At 40.6% G+C, this 20,188-nt stretch overlaps 1 protein-coding gene across 1 annotated transcript in view; it reads left to right on the forward strand.

Annotated features, from left to right (window-relative positions):
* The window catches only part of ghra (growth hormone receptor a), a 36,653-nt gene extending 17,887 nt beyond the window's left edge, over positions 1-18,766 (forward strand). Inside the window, exons 3-10 of the mRNA XM_042488406.1 lie at positions 10,205-10,334; positions 11,475-11,644; positions 12,750-12,928; positions 13,675-13,828; positions 13,976-14,066; positions 14,398-14,467; positions 16,125-16,360; positions 17,221-18,766. Coding sequence (XP_042344340.1) covers positions 10,205-10,334; positions 11,475-11,644; positions 12,750-12,928; positions 13,675-13,828; positions 13,976-14,066; positions 14,398-14,467; positions 16,125-16,360; positions 17,221-17,983 — 1,793 coding nt within the window. The 3' untranslated portion in view covers positions 17,984-18,766. The remainder of the gene's footprint in view (positions 1-10,204; positions 10,335-11,474; positions 11,645-12,749; positions 12,929-13,674; positions 13,829-13,975; positions 14,067-14,397; positions 14,468-16,124; positions 16,361-17,220) is intronic.
* The last annotated feature ends 1,422 nt before the right edge of the window (positions 18,767-20,188 follow it).

The following is a 20,188-nucleotide window of genomic DNA, read 5'->3' on the forward strand; positions in this document are numbered from 1 at the left end:
TTGTATCATAGTTGCAGCTTGAAATGAGGCATCTTCTGTAAAGAGTATCTTTGCCTCTACCTACGGGTAGATGCTAAATCTAATCGTGATTAGAGGCAAGTATTACCCATAAGCCTCATTCCCATTGCACAAAAAACCCGCTAACATCCATCAACATGCAATGGGAAAGTGTCACACCCAGGTCAAATGGCCCTGCAGTAGTCACAGGTATTCATCACCTGTGGCCCCAATCAGCATTGTTGGGGACACAGCAGCTGGATAAACACGCTAATTTCAGCTCCTTAATCATCAAGATGCAATGACTTGCCACCCGTAATTACCATCTGTGTCATCCTAAACGATAATTGATGCTAAGCGATAAAGAAACAATCCACATTAGTCTGCACCGAGTTTGAAAGGGAGGCTGAATAAGTAAGATATATATATATATATATATATATATATATATGTAAGTTTTCAAAGACCTCTGTCCATGCTGCAATCTGCAGTTTACCTGTTCTCAGGCCTCTCTGTGACGTTGAACAGACGCACCAAAACAATCCCCACACACACATATTCATCTGCTGCAGAGTGTACATTGCTCTGCTCTCCGGGCAATAGGAAAGCAGTCTATTGTTGTGGGTTTACCCGACTTTCAAAAAACCTGCAATCATGAGCTCATTTTGTTTGGAAAGGGGTAATAGAGTCCTGCAGAGGGCTCCGCCTGTACTGATAGAACAATGGTTACGATATTGTAACCTTTGATTTTAACATAGCCACTCCTGGTTGCATCTTAAGTTGTTGCAGTAAAGGAACTAATGTGAAACAGATAGGTCTGTCAGCACTGTACTGTAAAATAATTAGTGATATCACGCATTTTTGAGCTCCACAGCTCTGCCCTTGGGGCCTTCTGACTTTGTGTTTGTTCGCAAACCATGGCAAATGTTTTTATCTCTGTGGAGTTTACATTACCTTTCTGATAAGCTCTCAGACAAACCCCTGATAGCCAGGTGAGGTTTTGACTGGTTCGCCTCCTTTAATCATGAAAATGGTCTCCAGCACGTCTTCCTCAACAACCGTTAAAACATCAGTAAACACAAAACAGCCACTGATAGCATGAGCAAACACATGCAGCCTGTGCTTTTCTCAAGCTCACCACTGTATAAACTCCAACCCTGACACCTGCTTTTTACACTTACAGTGGTCTATATTTGACCTATTACTCACCAGACCAGTAGGCAGATATCATTAAATCCTGTTTACAAGGTGAAATATTGTGTTTTCAGCATTGTTTAAAACCATTTTGATCTCCCACTTTGGGACCTAATAAATCCTTCTTGAAATTCTGAGGTCTCTGCAGCGTTTTTATGTCTGTTGTAGAGCCAGCCACATACAAGCCAAGAGTAGACGTTTGGAGATGCTCCCTCTGTATTTAAAGGCTTACCAAAGTGATTACAGCCAGTGGTAGTCGTTTGTCTCGATCTGTCTTCACACGCACAATTTCTTTTTCTTTTCCCCAGCCTGTGTGTCTCAGGAGGACTCGCTCCTCAGGCCCATAGATTGATCCTGTTGAGGGAGGCTGTGTTCTTGGCGGTAAAAGTGCAGGGGTTTGGCCCTCCTGGCTTGTACACACAATCTACAGTTACATCTGCTTCAAAGACAAGCAGTGGGTGTGTTTGCTCTGAGCAGTGAAGTCGGGGCCTCGTTTGGGATATGGTGTCTGAAGTAAAACACAAAGAGAATATGTGGTGTGCGAAATACTCTGTAATGGGAGGATAGCATCTCTATGTCCTTCATTTTAAAAAAGTGAATTTAAAGGCAAACATTTGTAAGCAGCATGGCAGACTGAGGACTGCTATAGAAAAAGTTAGAGAGCCGACGTGAAACATGAAATGTGTGAGATATTTTTAATATCTTTTTCTATGGGTTAATTTTTGGCAAAATGTGCCCAGCTGGTCTGCTGTAGCCTTAACTGCAGCTTAATAATACCAATGTTATATTTCATAAAAGATTTAAAGGAACAGTGTGCAGGATTTAGTGGCATCTAGCAGAGAGGATTGCCGATTGCGGTCATTTAAAACTTCTTCTATGTGTGAACTTCCGGTTTGGATTTTTTCAGCATTTATTTCTCAGGACGTTTTTACCATAAGCCTTATTATCCAGAGGTCTCTTTCTGTCTTAAACAAACGAGATTAAAACCGGTAAAAACATTGAATAAATCAGCTTCACCTTACAAATCAGTGTTTCTACCATGCTGTTCGTCTCATCGCAGAAGGGCTGCTAACCTGGCACCTGCTAATGTGTGCTCACCTTTCTCCTCTCATCTGGACATTTTGGAGGTTTTTGCCAGGTGAAGAATTATCTGTCGAGGTTTCTTACTTAACAAAACAAATCAACTTGGTGATTTAAACTGACACTGCGCGTTGCGAAGGGGCTGTAAACTACAGTGGCCAACGCAAAAACCCAAATGTTTATATAAACGGCTACTTCTCATGTCACAAAACACAATGATTTTTAATTTTAAGTGATTATAAACTAAAGAAAACATACTACACAAGAAAACTTACCTTTAAACTAAAGAAATATACTTATTTTTAGACAGATTATCCACTCCAGAAACGTTTCTTGAGCTGCTCTAAGGATTTTTGTCGCTATATCTTCCCCAATACTCCTAGCTGCTTCTCGTCGTCTCTCCCCCCTTCATGCCCAATGTAGCTCTAGATGGTTGACGTAAGATGCATCACTTCCAGTCACCGCAGACACCAGACACCACAACTCTGGTATACTTTGAAATCTAGACGACAAACTGAATCAGCATTGTGTGAACTTGTTCGACAAAGAAGGGCTTAAGTGTAACAGACATTCATTTATATGAAAAAGTCCCGCACTCTAGCTTTAATGATTTCTTCAAACATTAGCAAAAAATTGGCGAAACTGTTACAATTATATTAAACTAAAATTAAATTCTAATATAAAGTTCTGTCACACTTTCTTTGAATATGAATATGAAACCCTGAAACAAACTGAATTTCTTCAGGTAGATGAAATAAGTGACATAAACCCTTAAGGGGTGATTGCAGTGAGTGATAGAATTGAATGGAGCAGCAGTTTGCTTAGACATAATGTTTCAGCTCCCACTTATAATGGCTGTGGAGCCATTTTGACTCATTTCTGAAACAGGGATTTCCCACTTCAGTGTGAAGCTGCACAGTCACCAGCTGAACTTAACATGTTGCTTTGTCTCGTGTGAAAATGTCTGACACCCTGCTGAAGCGCAGAGGCCAGCAGAGGGGAATAAGCCATCAAAACATAAGCCAGAGAGAGAGAGAGAGAGAGAGAGAGAGAGAGAGAGGTAGGGAAAGGAAAGAAAATGTGTGTGCTCAGTATATGCAGGTGTCTATGCTGCAAGCCAGAATCCCGCCCCCCATCTATATTTACTCTCACTTGGATGTAATATGACATAACTAAGCCAATACTGTGGGCTGTAATGGCATTAGAGGAGATTAACATCATTAGTTCAGGCTAATAAATCGCCAAGACAAGACAAAGCTGACTGGGTCATCGCATGGTCAAACACACCAGATTGTTTCTGTTAGACTTCAAAGCTGTGAACGGTGATGGGAATCATGAGGAGCGAGCACTCGTTGTCCCTCCGTGGTCCCGAAGAAAAGCCCATAGGTCCTGTTGTGAAACTGGGAGGAAAGGCAGAACACATTCAAGGAATCGGACAATGGCACTTTGATATTCTCTGTCGGTTTTTGTTTTGAAGGTGTAAGTTCAGTGTTTGTGTGCGTCTGTGCACTCACGTGTAAAACTGGGTGTGCATGTTGCCAGTTATTTATATCACCTGTTTTCATTCCCTTGTTTGTATCTTGTTGCAGCCTCTCACCTTTCTCCCCCTCTCTTCTGGCCCACTTCTTGCACTCTCTGGCTCTCTCTAATGCCACATGGCCCTCTGACTTGACATTTAACCTCCATTCTTAAGCTCAAATTTTAAGGTTTTTCTTTTCTTTTCTCCCAGAAAATAATATATAAATGCTTAAGTTTGGAGTGAGCATGAGTACATTTCTGAAATGAAGGAAATTCCAGATTTGATCTCATTTTTCATCCAGTCGTTTCTTCTCCTGTGCTCATTCTTTCTTTCTCTCATCATCCAGGACTTGTTCCCTGTGGAAGACAAACGATGCTATCGGTTTCACACAAATTAACACATCCACCGGTGTGTGTTGCTGAAAAGTACATGCGTGTACGAGTATTGGTTGGGGTGCAGGGATATAAAGTAGGGCTCGGCATGTGCAGACTGACAGGCACTTTTACTCTAAGCACAGTGTCAGTGTGCGCTGCCAATTTTTCCATCTGGTTAACAGTAACACACACAGACAGTCTGATGGTGTGACAGGAAGCGATGTGGATCGTCTGCCATGGGTGCTGCAATGGCAGTCAGAAGTTGCTGATGATCAGTAGTACCAAATCAGTTTTCTTAACTGTTCAAAAACATTTCCTGCATATTCTGGTAAAAAAAAAAAATAGCATTCGAAATACACAATGTTTATGCATAAATAATATAAAGTTAACACTTTATGTGCTTTACCCTAAGAGATGGTTACATTTTACCCTTCCTGTTAGGGTTCGATAGAGACTTGCAACACCAATTCAGCTTTAAATGTCTTGTAATTGTGTTTACGCTGTCAGTGAAGAGCTGAGTGCAAGTTGTGAGCGAAGTGACTGGGGACAACAGGTTCTACTGTTCAGCAGCCATGCATCTGTGCTCTTCAAACATAGGGCAATTCAAGCCAATTATCCACTAATACCACAAAGAAGAGACACTCACAGTCCAGAGTGTGTGGTTTTGTGTTATTTTTGACTGTGTGTTTAGCATAAGTAAGACATGGATAAAAATACTCCCTAAAATCTGCACGCAATCTCTACATGCTGCCCCACAGTAATGGATGATTAGGTTATAGCAATTTTTATTATAGCATTTATAGGTAATGCTTTAAAAATAAACCAAATTTGTGCCATAGTGCTTTATGCTTAGGAAGACCAACCCTGTTTAGACAGCACTTGAGTGGCAGCATTCTGCACTAATTGCAGACCGGAAATGCCAGTGTGGGAAATGACGACATGCTATGAGTTGCAGTAGCCAAGTCTGGGAGGATATAAATGCTCAAAGAACTTTCTCCATGCCAGACATGGGTTGGTGGTGCTTAATTCTAGATGCAGTTATTAAAAAAAAAAAAAACAACTAAATTCATGTCTGCTAAAACGTAATGCACCATAAAATAATCATATTCAGATTCCTAATGTGTGGTCTGACATAGAGCTGTTGTGGCTATGGAAACTGAAAATGTGACATTCAATATTTCACGTCATGAAGTATTTCTGTCAATGTGCTTAGCTCAGCTTGGTTGCCAAATGTAAGTGAAGTATAAAGTTAAGCTGCTCATGTACCAGAGCATATATGAAAAGAACAGTAACGGACCCATAATTGAGCCCTGAGGGACACCACATTGAGTGATAGCTGGGACAGATAGTTAATCATCTCCGCAGACCGTGAAATGTTTCTAGCAGAACAGGTTTTAAACAACATGTTCCCTTCAATAAAAGAACTAGATGTGCATGTCCTATGGCTAAAACTGTTTCAAATGAATTTGATGTTGTAACTTTTATTTTTATCAAGGGAGATACATCATCCAATACATGTGTTTATGTAATGACATTAATTTTATTTTCAATGGAATTGCTATTTTGCAGCCAAAAATCTCACATTGAGCCACAGTTTTCCTGGTGTCACAACATTATCCACACATTGGCTGTCTCTGACAGTTGCCATCTATCTGTCTCGCTCTCTTCCTCCTCCTTCCCCCACATCTCCTTTTAGCGGCCTCTTGAAGCGTTATTAACCTGAACACTAACTTAAATCTGCAAATGAGCTGGAAAAGGTGATAATTCATAGCGTCATAACCTCATTTCTGCCCTGCTCATCATGACAGTTTAGCATTTAACAATGCAGTAACTGATAAAGTCTGGTTGCACCTTTCTCTCCTCCTTTTTAGTACTGTTTGCCAGCTGGCATGAGAGCCTAGAGAACAGTGCTTTATTTAGTCTGTTTCGTGGATTTTAAACCTTAATGGCTAAAGCTGACACTGAGGTAGATAAGTGGTTTCCAAGCTCCTCTGTATGGACTGATGAAGACAGGACATGAAGCTGAGAGCTGTTTATCAGTCTCAGCTGCACACACAGCCCAGAAGGATCAACAGATACATATGGAAAGCCAGAATGAGCACACTCACATGCACACACAAAATTAGGTTTCTTCTTCCAGCCCAAGGCTTTCAACGGCTGATCATTTAATGGCAGCTGGCAGGTACAGGCAAGATTTAGCTTCCCATCATTGAAACTGGTTATATATTAGTAGTAGTAGAATACAGGGATTAAGGCCCCGCAACAAAATTGCCAGCCTAAGCGTAGCACGTAATCAACATGTAGCTGTCAAGGCAACGTTGCCCCGTGGCATACGAGCCAGTTATAACTTGAATAGTTTCAGGCTCTCTCTTTTTTTTTTGTACAGCAATGTATAGGTTTAAGCCTCATTATATAAGATAAGAAGAGCAAGAGAAGAAGTATTACAGGTGAGCAAATGAGTGAGAAAGAGAGAAACTGAGAGTTAAAGTTCCTCTACAGTCAGTGAACACTTTGAAACCAGAGCAGACTGGGGAGAAGGCTTCAAGAAGCTTAACAAGAAATTGCCCATGATTAGCAAGAAATTAGTAAGAAAAAAAAAGTTAAAATAAGATTACGTGAAAGTAAGCCAAAAAAAAGGAAAGTCTAAAACAAAAAATCAAACTACAAAGTTTTTCTCGATAACATCATTTTAATATATAATTATAGAAATTATAAATGTCGTTTTCTTGGCCCTTTTCTGTAGTTTTTTGATGTTATGTGATCATCCCGCCAAATAATTTTCAGATAATTTAATTATCACCTTTTACACCTTTTGCAATTTGCAGAATTCTTTCTGGGTTACTCATTATGTTTTATATTTTCAATATATATTATTTATATTTTCAAATGAAATCAACCAATTTTTTTCAAGTTTCAGGGGTTTTTATGCATGTGAAAGGCGTCCAAACACTGAACAGGAAACTGATGTCAATCCAGGTGTAACATGGTTAAACCCCCCAAAACTAATCTCTCTGGATTACATATTGAGATTTTTCTCATGAAAAACATGTCTGAATGCCTTAAAATGGCAAAATCGGCACCTTTGCCTCATATGCTCGGATCTTTGAATAATTAATATAGACAAATTAGCCCAACACATCAGCTGCCCACCTTCAGTTTGAGCGCAGCTGCTCATTTATATTCTGCACATCAAACCCCACAACCTCTGCCTGTAGACAGTAGTAGATAACATGGTCCTTTGGCTTTACTGCGTTTTCAAACTGTTATTAATGTTTTGCTTATGGTAGAAACTTTTTTTCCAGATTGCCAGCTCTGACAAGTTGTAGTAAAAGTGAAACTTAGCTTGCAAAATACGATATGTAGCTACTCTTGGCTTCTACTTGTAATGCCGCAGCAGTATGGAAAGCCCCACTCTGCAAGTTGACAGGATTGTTTCCTGAGGTGTATGATATAACAACCTTGGGATGTTTGAATCACCATTTTGGAGACTATTGTTGGTACACTGCCAACATATTCTCATAGACTGGTTCGTATGGTATCCTTAAAAAAAATGCATGCACAGCAGTTCAGATGTTATCATACAAATTAGCACCCCACAAATGACTTTATATCCCTAACATACAATTATGTACAGTTACAGAGGTTAAATAAAGGTCACTATGTTTATGGTTCGGAAAAGAAACATGGTTCGGTGTCATCAGGTTCAGGCAAGTACAGTCACTGTGGTTAGGTTTACACAGAGAAACATGGTGAAGAAGTACATAATGTTTACGCAAAGTTCACAGAGTTCTGAACACACGTAACCATGGTAAAGTCCTGGGGGAAGTCCGGTGTTTTGTGACTGATCCACCACAGCAGCGTGCCTCATCACTGCTCAGGACTGCTTTCTTATGTACCCTCATCAGTGCATTGGTTACGTGATTGCACCCTTTCAAAATATGTGGAATATGCATACCTTTGGGTGCATCCATGTTTTGTAGGAAAATGTACAAACTGTTTGTGAGAGCAGCCTGACACTGCAGTTCCAAGGTGCAAATAATCAGCCATGGTGTTGACTGCTTATTTCGCTTATGACATGCCTTGTAGCATATAAAAACGTTATATGGACATGTTAACCAGGTAAAAATGTTCACTGTAATGGGGTCTTTAAGTTTGAGGTGAAAATTTGAGTCTTTCCAGGTGTTACTGCACAACCTTTCACCTCTAACACAATTTAGATTCAACTGCCATCCACAGCTGTGTTCAAAAATGCAAAGAACTTTTTAAAAAATGACTGCACCTTCTGACCTTTGCCAGCAGAGCCTAATTCTTTATGGAGAGGTTAACTTTCAAAACAATGTCCTCTGAGTTTGCTCCACCCCGAGTACAGCAGCTCTGAGATGACATTTATATTATGCAAATACATAATTACAAATACAAATATGCGCAACAGTTTAAAGTAGAAAATGAAAGCATCAATATCATTTTCAAGGTGTCATTTTACTTTTTGTGTAATCTGCCCTGCTGTGGTTCTAAGCTCTCCTTTGCATCCAGTGTCGGCAGAAAGCTCTTTGATGGTGGCAGCTGGAATTTGTTTGATGGGGGAGGGAGGCTGAGTTGAAATAGCAAAGCTCTGGGAACTACGACAGTGTGCAGAAGATGAAGGGAGGGAAGGTGGAGAAGGGGGAGGGAGCGTTGAGAGCTGGAGGCACAACGGCGTAGGAATGCAATGAATTATGAGGTTACACTGGCATCAAATAGAAAGTAAGCAAAGTAATCAAAGTAATGGTGCATATTCTGTGTGAATAATTGATGAGTATTTGCAGCCTGGCCTGCCTTGGGTTGAGCTTGTTTGTCAGGGCATTTGATGTTTGTGGTTATTGTTAACTACAGATGCCGACTGGCTGGTTGCATGTCTGTGTGCAAGTGTTATATGTTTGCACATGTTGGTAACATAGGCCTAATATTTCATCTTTTGATTTAGGATCTAGCAGCATTCCAGCAGTGTATGTGGAGATACTTATTGTTAAATGGTTATGAACTCAAGCAACTATTCTGCAACAGTGCCCAGCTGCAGGTTTCCTCCAGTCTGTCTTTAATGCCTTGCCTTGTGTTGTGAAGCATGTTTATGTTCTGGGTCTGGTGTGTGATTTATACTGCAGCCAGCCCTGGAGGAGAACGGGTAGGGCAGAAATCAATGATACCTTCAGCTGCTTATTTATGGTTGCACCAAACCCTGGCACTCTCAGCTGGATGAGAAACTGGCCTCCAACTGGAGAGGGAGGTGGCGAGGGATTGGTGATGAGGAATGACAGTGTGCCGAGGAAGAGGTGGAAAAGGCTGAGTCAGGCCCTCAGGGTGGAGCGGAGGAGAAATGGTATGAAATGTGTGTGGAGGGATCTAGAGGTTATAAAGGTGACTAAAATTTTAAGCAATTTCATCCTTGTCATCGCGCACAATTCCGATCCTTGGGTTAGGGTTAATCCTTGTGTTTCAGTAAGTTTTCCTGCTCACATGTGTATCACAGCGAGGCTGTAGCCATGGACTCAACATTTGGGGTGACCAAATCTGCCGGGGGGGTCTGGGTCCGGCTGGATCTCGTATTTCAGTTAAACAGTAAACTAAAACATGTTTCTGAAAAACATTTTAGGGGAGAAAAAGGCAACTCAGTAACAGTGCAGAAAAGCTGCCATAATGTTACAGGCTGCATATCGTGAAATTAAATCCACAAGAGTCGGCAATACGAAAATGCAGAGGTACAGCCTGTAGTTCAGTCAACAGCCCCAAGAGCCAGAAACACTTTACCACAGTCCATCACATGCACTAACAACATCCTTTTGATACAAAGCTGGTTAAAAATTGGCAAAGCATCCCTTTAAGGAGGAGGAGGAGGAGGAATGGAGATAAAGGGTGCTTAGTTATTGTTGCATTGATTAATCGAAAAACTCCACAGGGTTGAAAGACGTCAATAAAGGCAATTGATCTGCCTAATGCAATCTGAGTTCTGATTGTTTCCCCTCTGATCCTGACCTTTCTGTGTTTGTGTCTCGCTGTCTTTCAGCACCAGTGGAACCACACATCACAGAGTGCATATCGAGGGACCAGGAGACATTCAGATGCTGGTGGAGTCCAGGCAACTTCCACAACCTGTCCTCCCCTGGAGCGCTCAGAGTCTTTTACCTTAAGAAAAAGTGAGTGTGATAGCCACAGTACCATGAAAAGTTTAAGTAATTGTTTCTCACATAGAGCATTTGAGCTGCGTTTCTATCAAAAGTATTCGGTTTTGTACCTTTGGAACCAAAAGTAATGCCTACGAACAGGTACCTAGGCCCTAGATCTGTTTCCACTGCAGACAGTACTCTTACATATAGGCAGAGTTGTTGTCACCTGCTGCTACGTCCAGCAGCACTCGCTGTATTTCCTTGTTCACTGGTGATTTGAGTCAAATCCACAGAAGGCGGCTGCACAGCAGCATTTTCACATGAAAGAGCAGACTGGAGTAAGGCTCTCTCAATGGGTTATTTCAGAATAGCAGGTTTTTGCATTGACTTCTTGTCAGGCAAGAGTGGTGGTTTAGTGCTGCCCTAGAGCACAGGAACGACACTCCCATGGGTTTTTTTTCTACAAGTGAGAATAAGAATATATGCAGATATCATAATTTGGTCACATTTGATACATATTTTTTTAAATGCTTGAAGACCCACTCATCTCTAAAGTTTATGTCATCCAAGAGAGACAGTAAAAACAAAAAAAAGGTTGTCATGTTGAAATTTAAGGTGTGTTGATGGATTCACGTCCTTAACTCATGCATTGAGTAACATTACAAGTAAACGTTCCACCTTAAAAGTTGTCTGCTGTTGACCCAGATTTTTTCTCAGTCTACAGCTGCTGCTAGAATCTGCAAAACATTATTTCAGTTTTTAGTTACAGCTATCTAATGTATGGAAAACAGCATGAACAGTGTTTAAACCAGCCACAGCTCAGCCCTGACCAGTGTGTTGATTTGTTATTGAACAATGAACAGACTACAGGGTTTCGAGATCCATGTTTTAGTACAGCAACTGTGTGCAAAGTACCCCATGCAGAGGGGTGCTGAAAAATGGGAACAGTACTTAAGGTACCATCCACAACTTTTCACAATGTAAACGCCCAAAAAAAATAAAAAAGCTTACTGAACTGAACTGAATTGAACCGAACTGATGGTGGAAACGCTCCATTTCTGTATCTTTGTGTGCACATCATGTGATTTGCTTTTTTAGAAAACTCAAGTGACAGTCATTTTTTCCTTTGCTTCTTTTTCTCTTTCTTCTCTCATTATTTCTTTTCTTCAGCTCTCCCACCAGCGAATGGAAAGAGTGTCCAGAGTACGTTCATTCAAATAGGGAATGCTTCTTCGATGTAAATCACACATCTGTTTGGATCCCCTACTGCATGCAGCTCCGCAGCCAAAACAACATTACCTATTTCAATGAGGATGACTGTTTCACTGTGGAGAATATTGGTTAGTAAAAACAATATGTGCATATATCAAGACTTTTGCAATATGTCTAATGAATCGGGGGAATTCTACATTGCATTTAAATCATTTTCTACTACAATTTCTCTCTTCTACAGAAGTAGCAGCACTGATAATAATAAATACATTTTCACAAGGGAATCATATACTGTGGGACTGCAGAAAATGTCATTGCCTGTATGATGGATCACCTGTACAGACGGTTTTCGTGCTGCTGCATATAACCAAACCAGCAAGTGTCACATACACAGTGTGTCACACAGTAAATGTTTTGATGTCCGATGGTCTTTATCTCACAAGGACCGTACAAGATGCTGATAAATACTGTATTATCACACGCTAACGTCATATGTTTGCTGATACCTCTTCCGTGGAGAAACCTTTGTTTATTCGCTCTCCTCGTGTGCAAATTGATTATCAGCATGTTTTTATAGATAACATGTCATTGTTGTCTTCCACTGAACCCACAGTAGGGCGTAGAGTGAAGTTGCTTTTGATTGTTGGTCTGTCCATTTACATTATGCAGTACTGTGTGTCCACAGCAAAATATATCAACAGCTTTGGTTGGATTTGCAGGTTATTGGCTGTTGATATTCATAGTGCCCAGATGATTAATCTTGACAAAATCGGGCCAAAAGCTCTGCTTGTACCCAAGAAATAACAATTTGAAATTGGCATCTTTTCATTTCTGAGAATACCTCGTCATTGATATTGGGATAATATTGCAGGGTTGACTTTTGGTGCATTCCACAAAATATTTACACAGTGAGATTTTTGATAAATAATCGGCAGTAATGTGGATCTAACAGATAGAACAGTCTGCTAAGTTCAGAAAATTGCATTGCTTTACCTTAATGCAGCCTTTAAAACCAGCAATAAACTATAAACTGACTATAAACTTTAGATTTGTAAAATTGAATGGCATACAAAATGTATGCAGTGGTTGTTTTGATTCCTTCTTTATTTGCTCATCTACACATGATCAAGTGCATCCACAGCCGTCCATTTATTTATAGTGTTTATAAACACAATATAAATAACAGAATGTTTTCATTCTGCTCTAACTGAACTTTTGCCCTTTTCCTGGCAGTACGTCCTGACCCACCAGTGTCTCTAAACTGGACTCTGTTGAATATAAGTCCCTCCGGGCTCAGCTATGATGTCATGGTCAACTGGGAGCCCCCACCCTCTGCGGACGTCGCGGCGGGCTGGATGCGCATTGAATACGAGATCCAATACAGAGAGAGAAATACCACAAACTGGGAAGCAGTAAGTCTTGTCTTTACTTTACTTTTACTTTGTCTTTACATTTAAGCACCCACCCACCCACACACACATACACACATACACACACACACACACACACACACACACAGAGTTGCATGCGCTGAGATATGTAAACACACACCTTAAAACTTTACAAAAGCCCTCTGTGCACATGCACAAGCTGACACAAATGCAAACACTCATGCACCCTCTTTAAAGTAAATTGTAGGTAGGTCGTGCAAGCAAAGTGTCGTGTTTCCTTCCCCCTCCCTCTCGAACTCTTGTGGCTAAAATGCAATGTAGCTTTGTTGGCAAGGCAGTGGAAGCCAGAGCAAGGCCCTCTGGGAAAACACGGCCTCTCTGAAGGAAGTGAAGGGAGGGATCTGTAGGTCAGAGGCCATGGGACCTTGTACAGGCTCATATTCATTACCACAGGGCCAGCCAGTCTGACAACTGCAGCCTTGGGAACTGTTTTAAAGCCCTCTATTATAACAGTATGTCCTTCGGCTAATGTGTCTGAAGTACCTCAACAATTACACCTTTGGAAAGGTCACTGTTATACTTACCAAAACTAAACATAGACATCTTCTCACCTCATTTAGCTTCAGTCAGATGTAGTTGTTTCTATCAGAAAGAACAAAACTGGCATCATTTTCTGATCATTTAAAACAGAAAAATCTCTTTTCTTTCCTTCTTTGTGTTTTTATTCTCTCTCTCTCTCTCTCTTCCTACGTGTTTCTCTATTGCAGCTCGAGATGCAGCCACAAACGCAGCAGACAATCTACGGTCTGCACATAGGAAAAGAGTACGAAGTGCATATCCGCTGCAGGATGGTGGCCTTCACTAAGTTTGGAGAGTTCAGTGACTCCATCTTCATTCAAGTGACTGAGATTCCCAACAAAGGTAACAAATCAGCAATCGGTCATTTGGTTAGGAACAATAAATGTAAATATGTCCCACAGTTTCTTTTAGGTAAGACATATAGGGTGCACATCCCTGAACCACCAGGAGCATTGATGATGACAGATTTGGTTTCATGTTGTCTTTCAGAGTCTATTTTCCCGATCACACTGGTTCTTGTTTTCGGGATTTTGGGCATCCTCATACTCATCATGCTGATTGTCGTCTCTCAGCAGCACAGGTAGGAACACACTAATTTCAATTCAAATAGCTGTATGACATTATATTATATTATATTATAAACATATAGATACATAAGTACATATCAACAAAGAAACAACAACAACATATTAAATCTAAAATCAGTAATCAAGTAAGAAAAGTAAAAGAAAGTAAGAGTAATAAATAAAAGGCTGAGTATGAGCTGTGAGGAGATGAAGGTGTAAAACCAGCAGCAGACTGTGCAGTGCAGCTCTCAGCGTGGCTTCATATGCCATGCACACACACACAAATACTGTCAACTGGCAACAGATTACCTTCATCATGTGGTTGTCCTCTCCCTGCTGTTGCAGAATGATGATGATTTTGTTGCCACCAGTTCCTGCACCCAAAATTAAAGGCATCGATCCAGAGCTGTTAAAGGTACATTTCTGTCTGTGTTGTTATTCTGTCTCATCTGTGATTTGTCTCATTGGACATACATACTAGATCCCAACCTATACATCAGGATGACTAGTTTTAGCATGTCACATATGTGTTGTTATCAAGCAGCAAACTTTGGGGCTGAGAAATGAAGTCAATGTGGAAGTGCAAAAAACTGCAGTTCTTCTAATGGCCACTTGAGACTGGCTCCAAAAGTGAGTTAATACCCAAAGACCCACATTTTAAAATGCCCAACCTTACAGCAGCCTGGTACAAAAGAAATGCTTTTGGTGTCTATAGCTAATTTTGACATTCATGACAACTGTACGGCAGGTGGATTTTTTTATATAATTCACCTGTTTACATTTTGTTAAGGCTTGGAGTTTATTTAAGGGCTGGCCGCTTTGAGTGAAAGAATGTTAGCAAAGCCTCACCACAGTTGGTCAGATCCACCCTCTCGTACATATCTTTTATATATGGATATTCTTTAATAAGTCACTTTTATTGGATTATGATAAAACATGTTTAAATTCCAAAAGTGATCAGACTTTAATAGGTACATACTGTTTTCTATAGTATATGCACAAAGAATTCATTCAAAAGAATTGCCATTCTAAACTGAATTGTCAAACTTAGTATAATGTGTGCGACCGAAAAATCACTAAATAAGAAATGAAGCAAATAAAGTGAGTATACAAAGTGAGTGTACTTTTAATGATACATGGCAGAACAAGACAACGGATGTGTTTCGGTCTTAGTTTTAGCATTAATGAAAACATTTGAAGGTGTGACCCCGTTTAAGCAGCAGCTAGAGACCTGCCTGTGATCATCAAGCAGCTGATACGGATAATCACAATAATAGAATCAAAATAAAAAATTATCAGAAAAATAGTAACTTTAAGACATCATAAAAAATATACCTTATTATGCTCTTGCAACAACCAGATAAGAGGCCAATTGATTTACACACTAATAATAGGTGGTACAAAGAGCTAAATACTCTGCAAATGCAGCAGTACAAAAAATTGTAAACATCAATAATACACAGCAGTCAACATGTGGAACTGCACATTGTTTATTCAGTAAAGTGACTGTGTAATGTGAAGTGTAACCACTGTTTTTAATTACATTTCCATTTTAATTTCTATCAAAGACAGATACAGCCTGGCATCCATTTGGCTCAGTTGGCTCCCAGCCTATAATGTTTGTCAACTATTAAATAAAAGCAAAAATGTCCCTAAATAAGCTGAACACAAACAGGCACTGTTGTTTTGTGTATGTAAACAAGGTCAGGAGCACCACTGATGGATAATATAATGTGAAGAGGGTCTTGGTTCAGCATTGTGCTGTGGGTGTATTATTGCCAGATGATGTGGGATGCATTTAACAAGCAGCCTGTTTGCTCTTTACAAAACAGCCTTGGACCTCAGGAAAACACATTCTGATTGGAAAAAATACAATAATAATGCTGCTATTTCGTTCTCAGACAAAGGGAAAACAAAAAAGCACGTTGGGTTTGTAGCTGATACTCTAAAAAAAACAGACGCTAACACATGCCACAAAACATGTAGAGAATAGGATAAGATAGTACTTTTGTCATTACATGACTTTCCTCATCCTGATTGCCACACTTACATTCATATCTGTGCACTTTCAGAAGGGGAAGCTGGATGAGCTGAATTTCATCCTGACTGGTGGAGGTATGGGTGGCCTGCCCACTTACGCACCAGATTTCTACCAGGACGAGCCGTGGGTAGAGTTTATTGAGGTGGATGCTGAGGATACCGATACTAGAGAGAAGGAGGGCAACCAGAGCTCAGACACCCAAAGGCTACTCAGTCTGTCGCAACCTGTCAGCCGCCACATGAACATAGGGTGCTCCAATGCTGTCAGGTACTGCAAAGATCCTCATTTAAAGGCCAAGACACATCAAACTGTGATCAAAGAAGTTAAGGCGATGAAGGCCGATTGTTGCGTTGCCTCATGTCATCTGTTTTTCAGCCAAACCATCGGCCAACTCACGCATACAGGAAATAACTCTTCATACTAGCAGGTGGCCATAGTCTGTATGTTTATTCATTAAAAAAGGGACACTGGAAGACCAACCAGATGGATTGAAGATGTTAGCCAGTTATTACGTTAATAATACAACCTGATGTTGAAAGAACAAAGAATATTTACAGTGTGAATAACACAAACAATTTTAAAAAGTTTCTGTTAAAGAGCTCAGTGGCTAAAAAAATTATCAGACCTGGGGTGCCCAGTGGCTCCGTTGGTAGGGCAGGCGTCCCATGTACAGAGGCTGTGTCCTCGCCGCAGCAGCTGCGAGTTCAATTCCGGCCTCTGGCCTTTGCTGCATGTCATTCCTATTCTCTCTCCCCCTTTCATGCTATACCTGTCCTGTCTCAATTAAGGCAAAAGCCTTTAAAAAATAATCCTAAAAAAAATTAAATAATCGGACCTCATATAACATACTTGTTTTGATCTTGTGCACATTCCTCTTCTCATGCACTGAGCTGAACTGCCAATCAGAGTGATTTCACTTACAGACCAAATCAGGGCAGCAAGTGAATCAAGGGGCTGACAAGAACCAATAGTGTGGTACACACTGCAAAAAAGGGGCGCTCACCACGGGTTGACATTGACCGATAGCTGATTGTCAGCTTGGTGTGTCAGGGCGATAAAAGCAGTGTTTTCATGCTGCCAGATGTCTCTTTTAATATGAATTTCATCTCTGTTTCCCTGTCCCCCAGCTTCCCTGATGATGACTCAGGCCGGGCCAGTTGTTATGACCCAGATCTCCCCGACCAAGACACCCTAATGCTGATGGCCACCCTGCTGCCAGGCCAACCCGAGGATGGAGAAGCCTCCTTTGATGTTGTAGAAAGAGCCCCAGAGAGGGGTGAGAGGCCATTTGTCCAAACTCAAACTGGAGGGCCCCAGACTTGGGTCAACACAGACTTCTATGCCCAAGTCAGCAACGTGATGCCCTCCGGGGGCGTCGTACTCTCTCCTGGCCAGCAGCTTAGAATACAGGAGGGCACCTCAGCCACAGAGGAGGAAACACAAAAGAAGGGAAAAGAGCACAAAGGCTGCGAGGACGCTGATGAAAACAAGCAGAAGGAGCTGCAGTTTCAGCTGCTGGTTGTGGATCCTGAAGGAAGTGGCTACACTACAGAGAGCAACACCCGGCAGATCAGCACTCCCTCCAGCTCCTTGATGCCTGGCGAAGGTTATCAGACCATACACCCTCCGTCAGTGGAGACCAAACCTGCAGCCACAGCAGAGGATAATCAGTCCCCTTACATTCTTCCTGACTCTCCCCAATCCCAGCTCTTTGCGCCCGTTGCAGACTACACAGTGGTACAGGAGGTGGACAGTCAACACAGTCTGCTCCTCAACCCGCCTTCCCGCCAGTCTCCCCCTCCCTGCCTGCCACAGCACCCACTCAAGGCCCTACCTGCCATGCCCGTGGGGTACATCACCCCGGACCTGCTGGGGAACCTCTCACCATGAAATGACAATGCCATCAGGCCTTTTAAGAGTAAGGTTGATAGACCAGGAAGTCCCATGCAGTCACAAAAGCCTGTTTCTACCTGACTCATGCTGGAAACCAAATAACTCGCAGCACACAGTGTGGATGAGAGTGTACAGGTGTTTGTTTTCACAGGGAAGCTGAAAGGGAGACGTGAAAGCTGTATTCTTGACTCTTCTGCTACAGCGATTAATTTGATGCAAATGCAGCCAAACACCACAAACCAAAATGCACAGTTTCACTCTATTTTTTGACATCAGTGCACAAGATGTGCAGCTATTAGATTGTAATGAGTCAAAAAGCATTAATTCACTGCTTGGATCACATTACATCTCTGGCTAATTGTGTTCAGAGCAATGGCATTGTTGAAGTCTTAATCTTATAGAGAGATATTGGTGTATGATTGGTCGGGAGAAGACGAGCAGAGTTATGTTTTTCACACAACACCAAGAAAAAGCTGTTGGTGATACCTCTTACTGGCAGAGATGTTTTGCTGCTCAATAGTGGCTTATTTTTCTAATCTTGCATTTCATGTCTCATGATACTATCTTATCAGCATTTAAAGGAAAAAATCCACCCTAAAATACAGTTGAAAACACTTCTATGCATTTTTGCCTGGCATTCCTGGCTTTATTTTTGCTTAATGTTCATATTTTCATGAATACGTGGCCAAACGTGGATTACAAGATGTCAAGATATTTTACTCTATTTTTCTAAAGCCACAGTAGTTTCATGCACTGTAAATTTGATGTTAATCTGAAGTTAATTTTACTTCAAGAAATCTAGGAAACCTGTTGCCTTGAAAAATGTAAATAATTCTAACAATTAGTCTGAATTTATGTTTACTTTGTATCTAATTGTTGACTTTACTTAAAATGTAGTTATATTAACTTGGTTTTGTGAAGTTCCTGCAACTTAAAAATGACATGGTTCATTAAATCAATCTTTGTAAAAGTTAGCAACTTCAGTAAACCAAGTTTACTGCGCTATATATCTGTGTTCTGCTCGTTGCAAACTAGTCAGTCATATTTATATTTTCATTAATACTATATGTTAACAAATAGAACTGGCAGATCTAACTTTATCACTGGCAAACATTTAGAAAGAGCAAGGTAAATTCACTTGTCATTTTAAGTTGCAACAACGTCACAAAATTAAGTAAATACAGCAAAATTTAATAACTAGATGTAAAGTAAACATGTTTGATGATTAATAGTTATATTTTCTTTACTTTTTCAAGGCTATAGGTTTCCAAGATTTTTTTGAGTACGATTAACTTGTCAGAATCTACAGCTGAAAGAATGACTTTCAACCTCTTTGCAGTACAAATGCACACACATGCAGACACAAGTCATTGGGACAAAACTGTTCAATCTCTTTCTTTCCGGGGGGGATATTAAAAGGTATCTGGGAAATGAAGGAAATCACCAACTGAAGTCGAGGTGACAAATAAAAGGGAACATTGAAATGCATTGATAAATACAGTTTGATTACATGTCCCAGCATGGACTAATTTGTTCAATTTTATTCTGACGTGTGCACTACTTACATGTCAGTGCTGAACAGCCATTCTTGTAGCAAGAGAAAGGATTTATTCAGACTCACAGCTGGGCGCTGCTCAGTACAAACTGTGCTTTAGTACACAGAGTACCACCAAGTGCCTTGCTCAAAGGCACATTGTTATAGTCATTTAGCTGAAGGGAAGGGACACACACACACACATAGACACAGATACACCTGTTATTACATGTCATCCTGTGACAGCAGCCGAGCCTTTACAACCAGCACTCACTCATAATCACATAAACCGAAATGTTATGAGAGAGCTTTCTGCTTGGGAGTTGTATTCTTCTCATACAGCAACTGGAACAAGTTGAACGACTGTGAAAGTATGTAATAGCTGTAATTAAGCTAACATTTTATACTTATTATATGCCAAGTACATGTGTTAAAAACCTGTGCCTATGATAGTGTTATTGGTTTTCTGTGCCAAGATGTGCTCATTCAATTTAGGATTTGTGCATTTATGCATTGCTATGTACTGCTATGCGATAGGTGAATTAGTGTAAAGCCTCTCTAACGTGCATACACACACTCAAAAATATTTGCCTTAATTGATATTTAATTTAGCCCTCCTGCCAAGGTTATAAAAATTATGAGCTGAAAATTGTTGAGGAAAATAGCTG

This window comes from Plectropomus leopardus, chromosome 6 (genome assembly GCF_008729295.1).
Source record: "Plectropomus leopardus isolate mb chromosome 6, YSFRI_Pleo_2.0, whole genome shotgun sequence".
Classification (NCBI taxonomy): Eukaryota; Metazoa; Chordata; class Actinopteri; order Perciformes; family Serranidae; genus Plectropomus; species Plectropomus leopardus.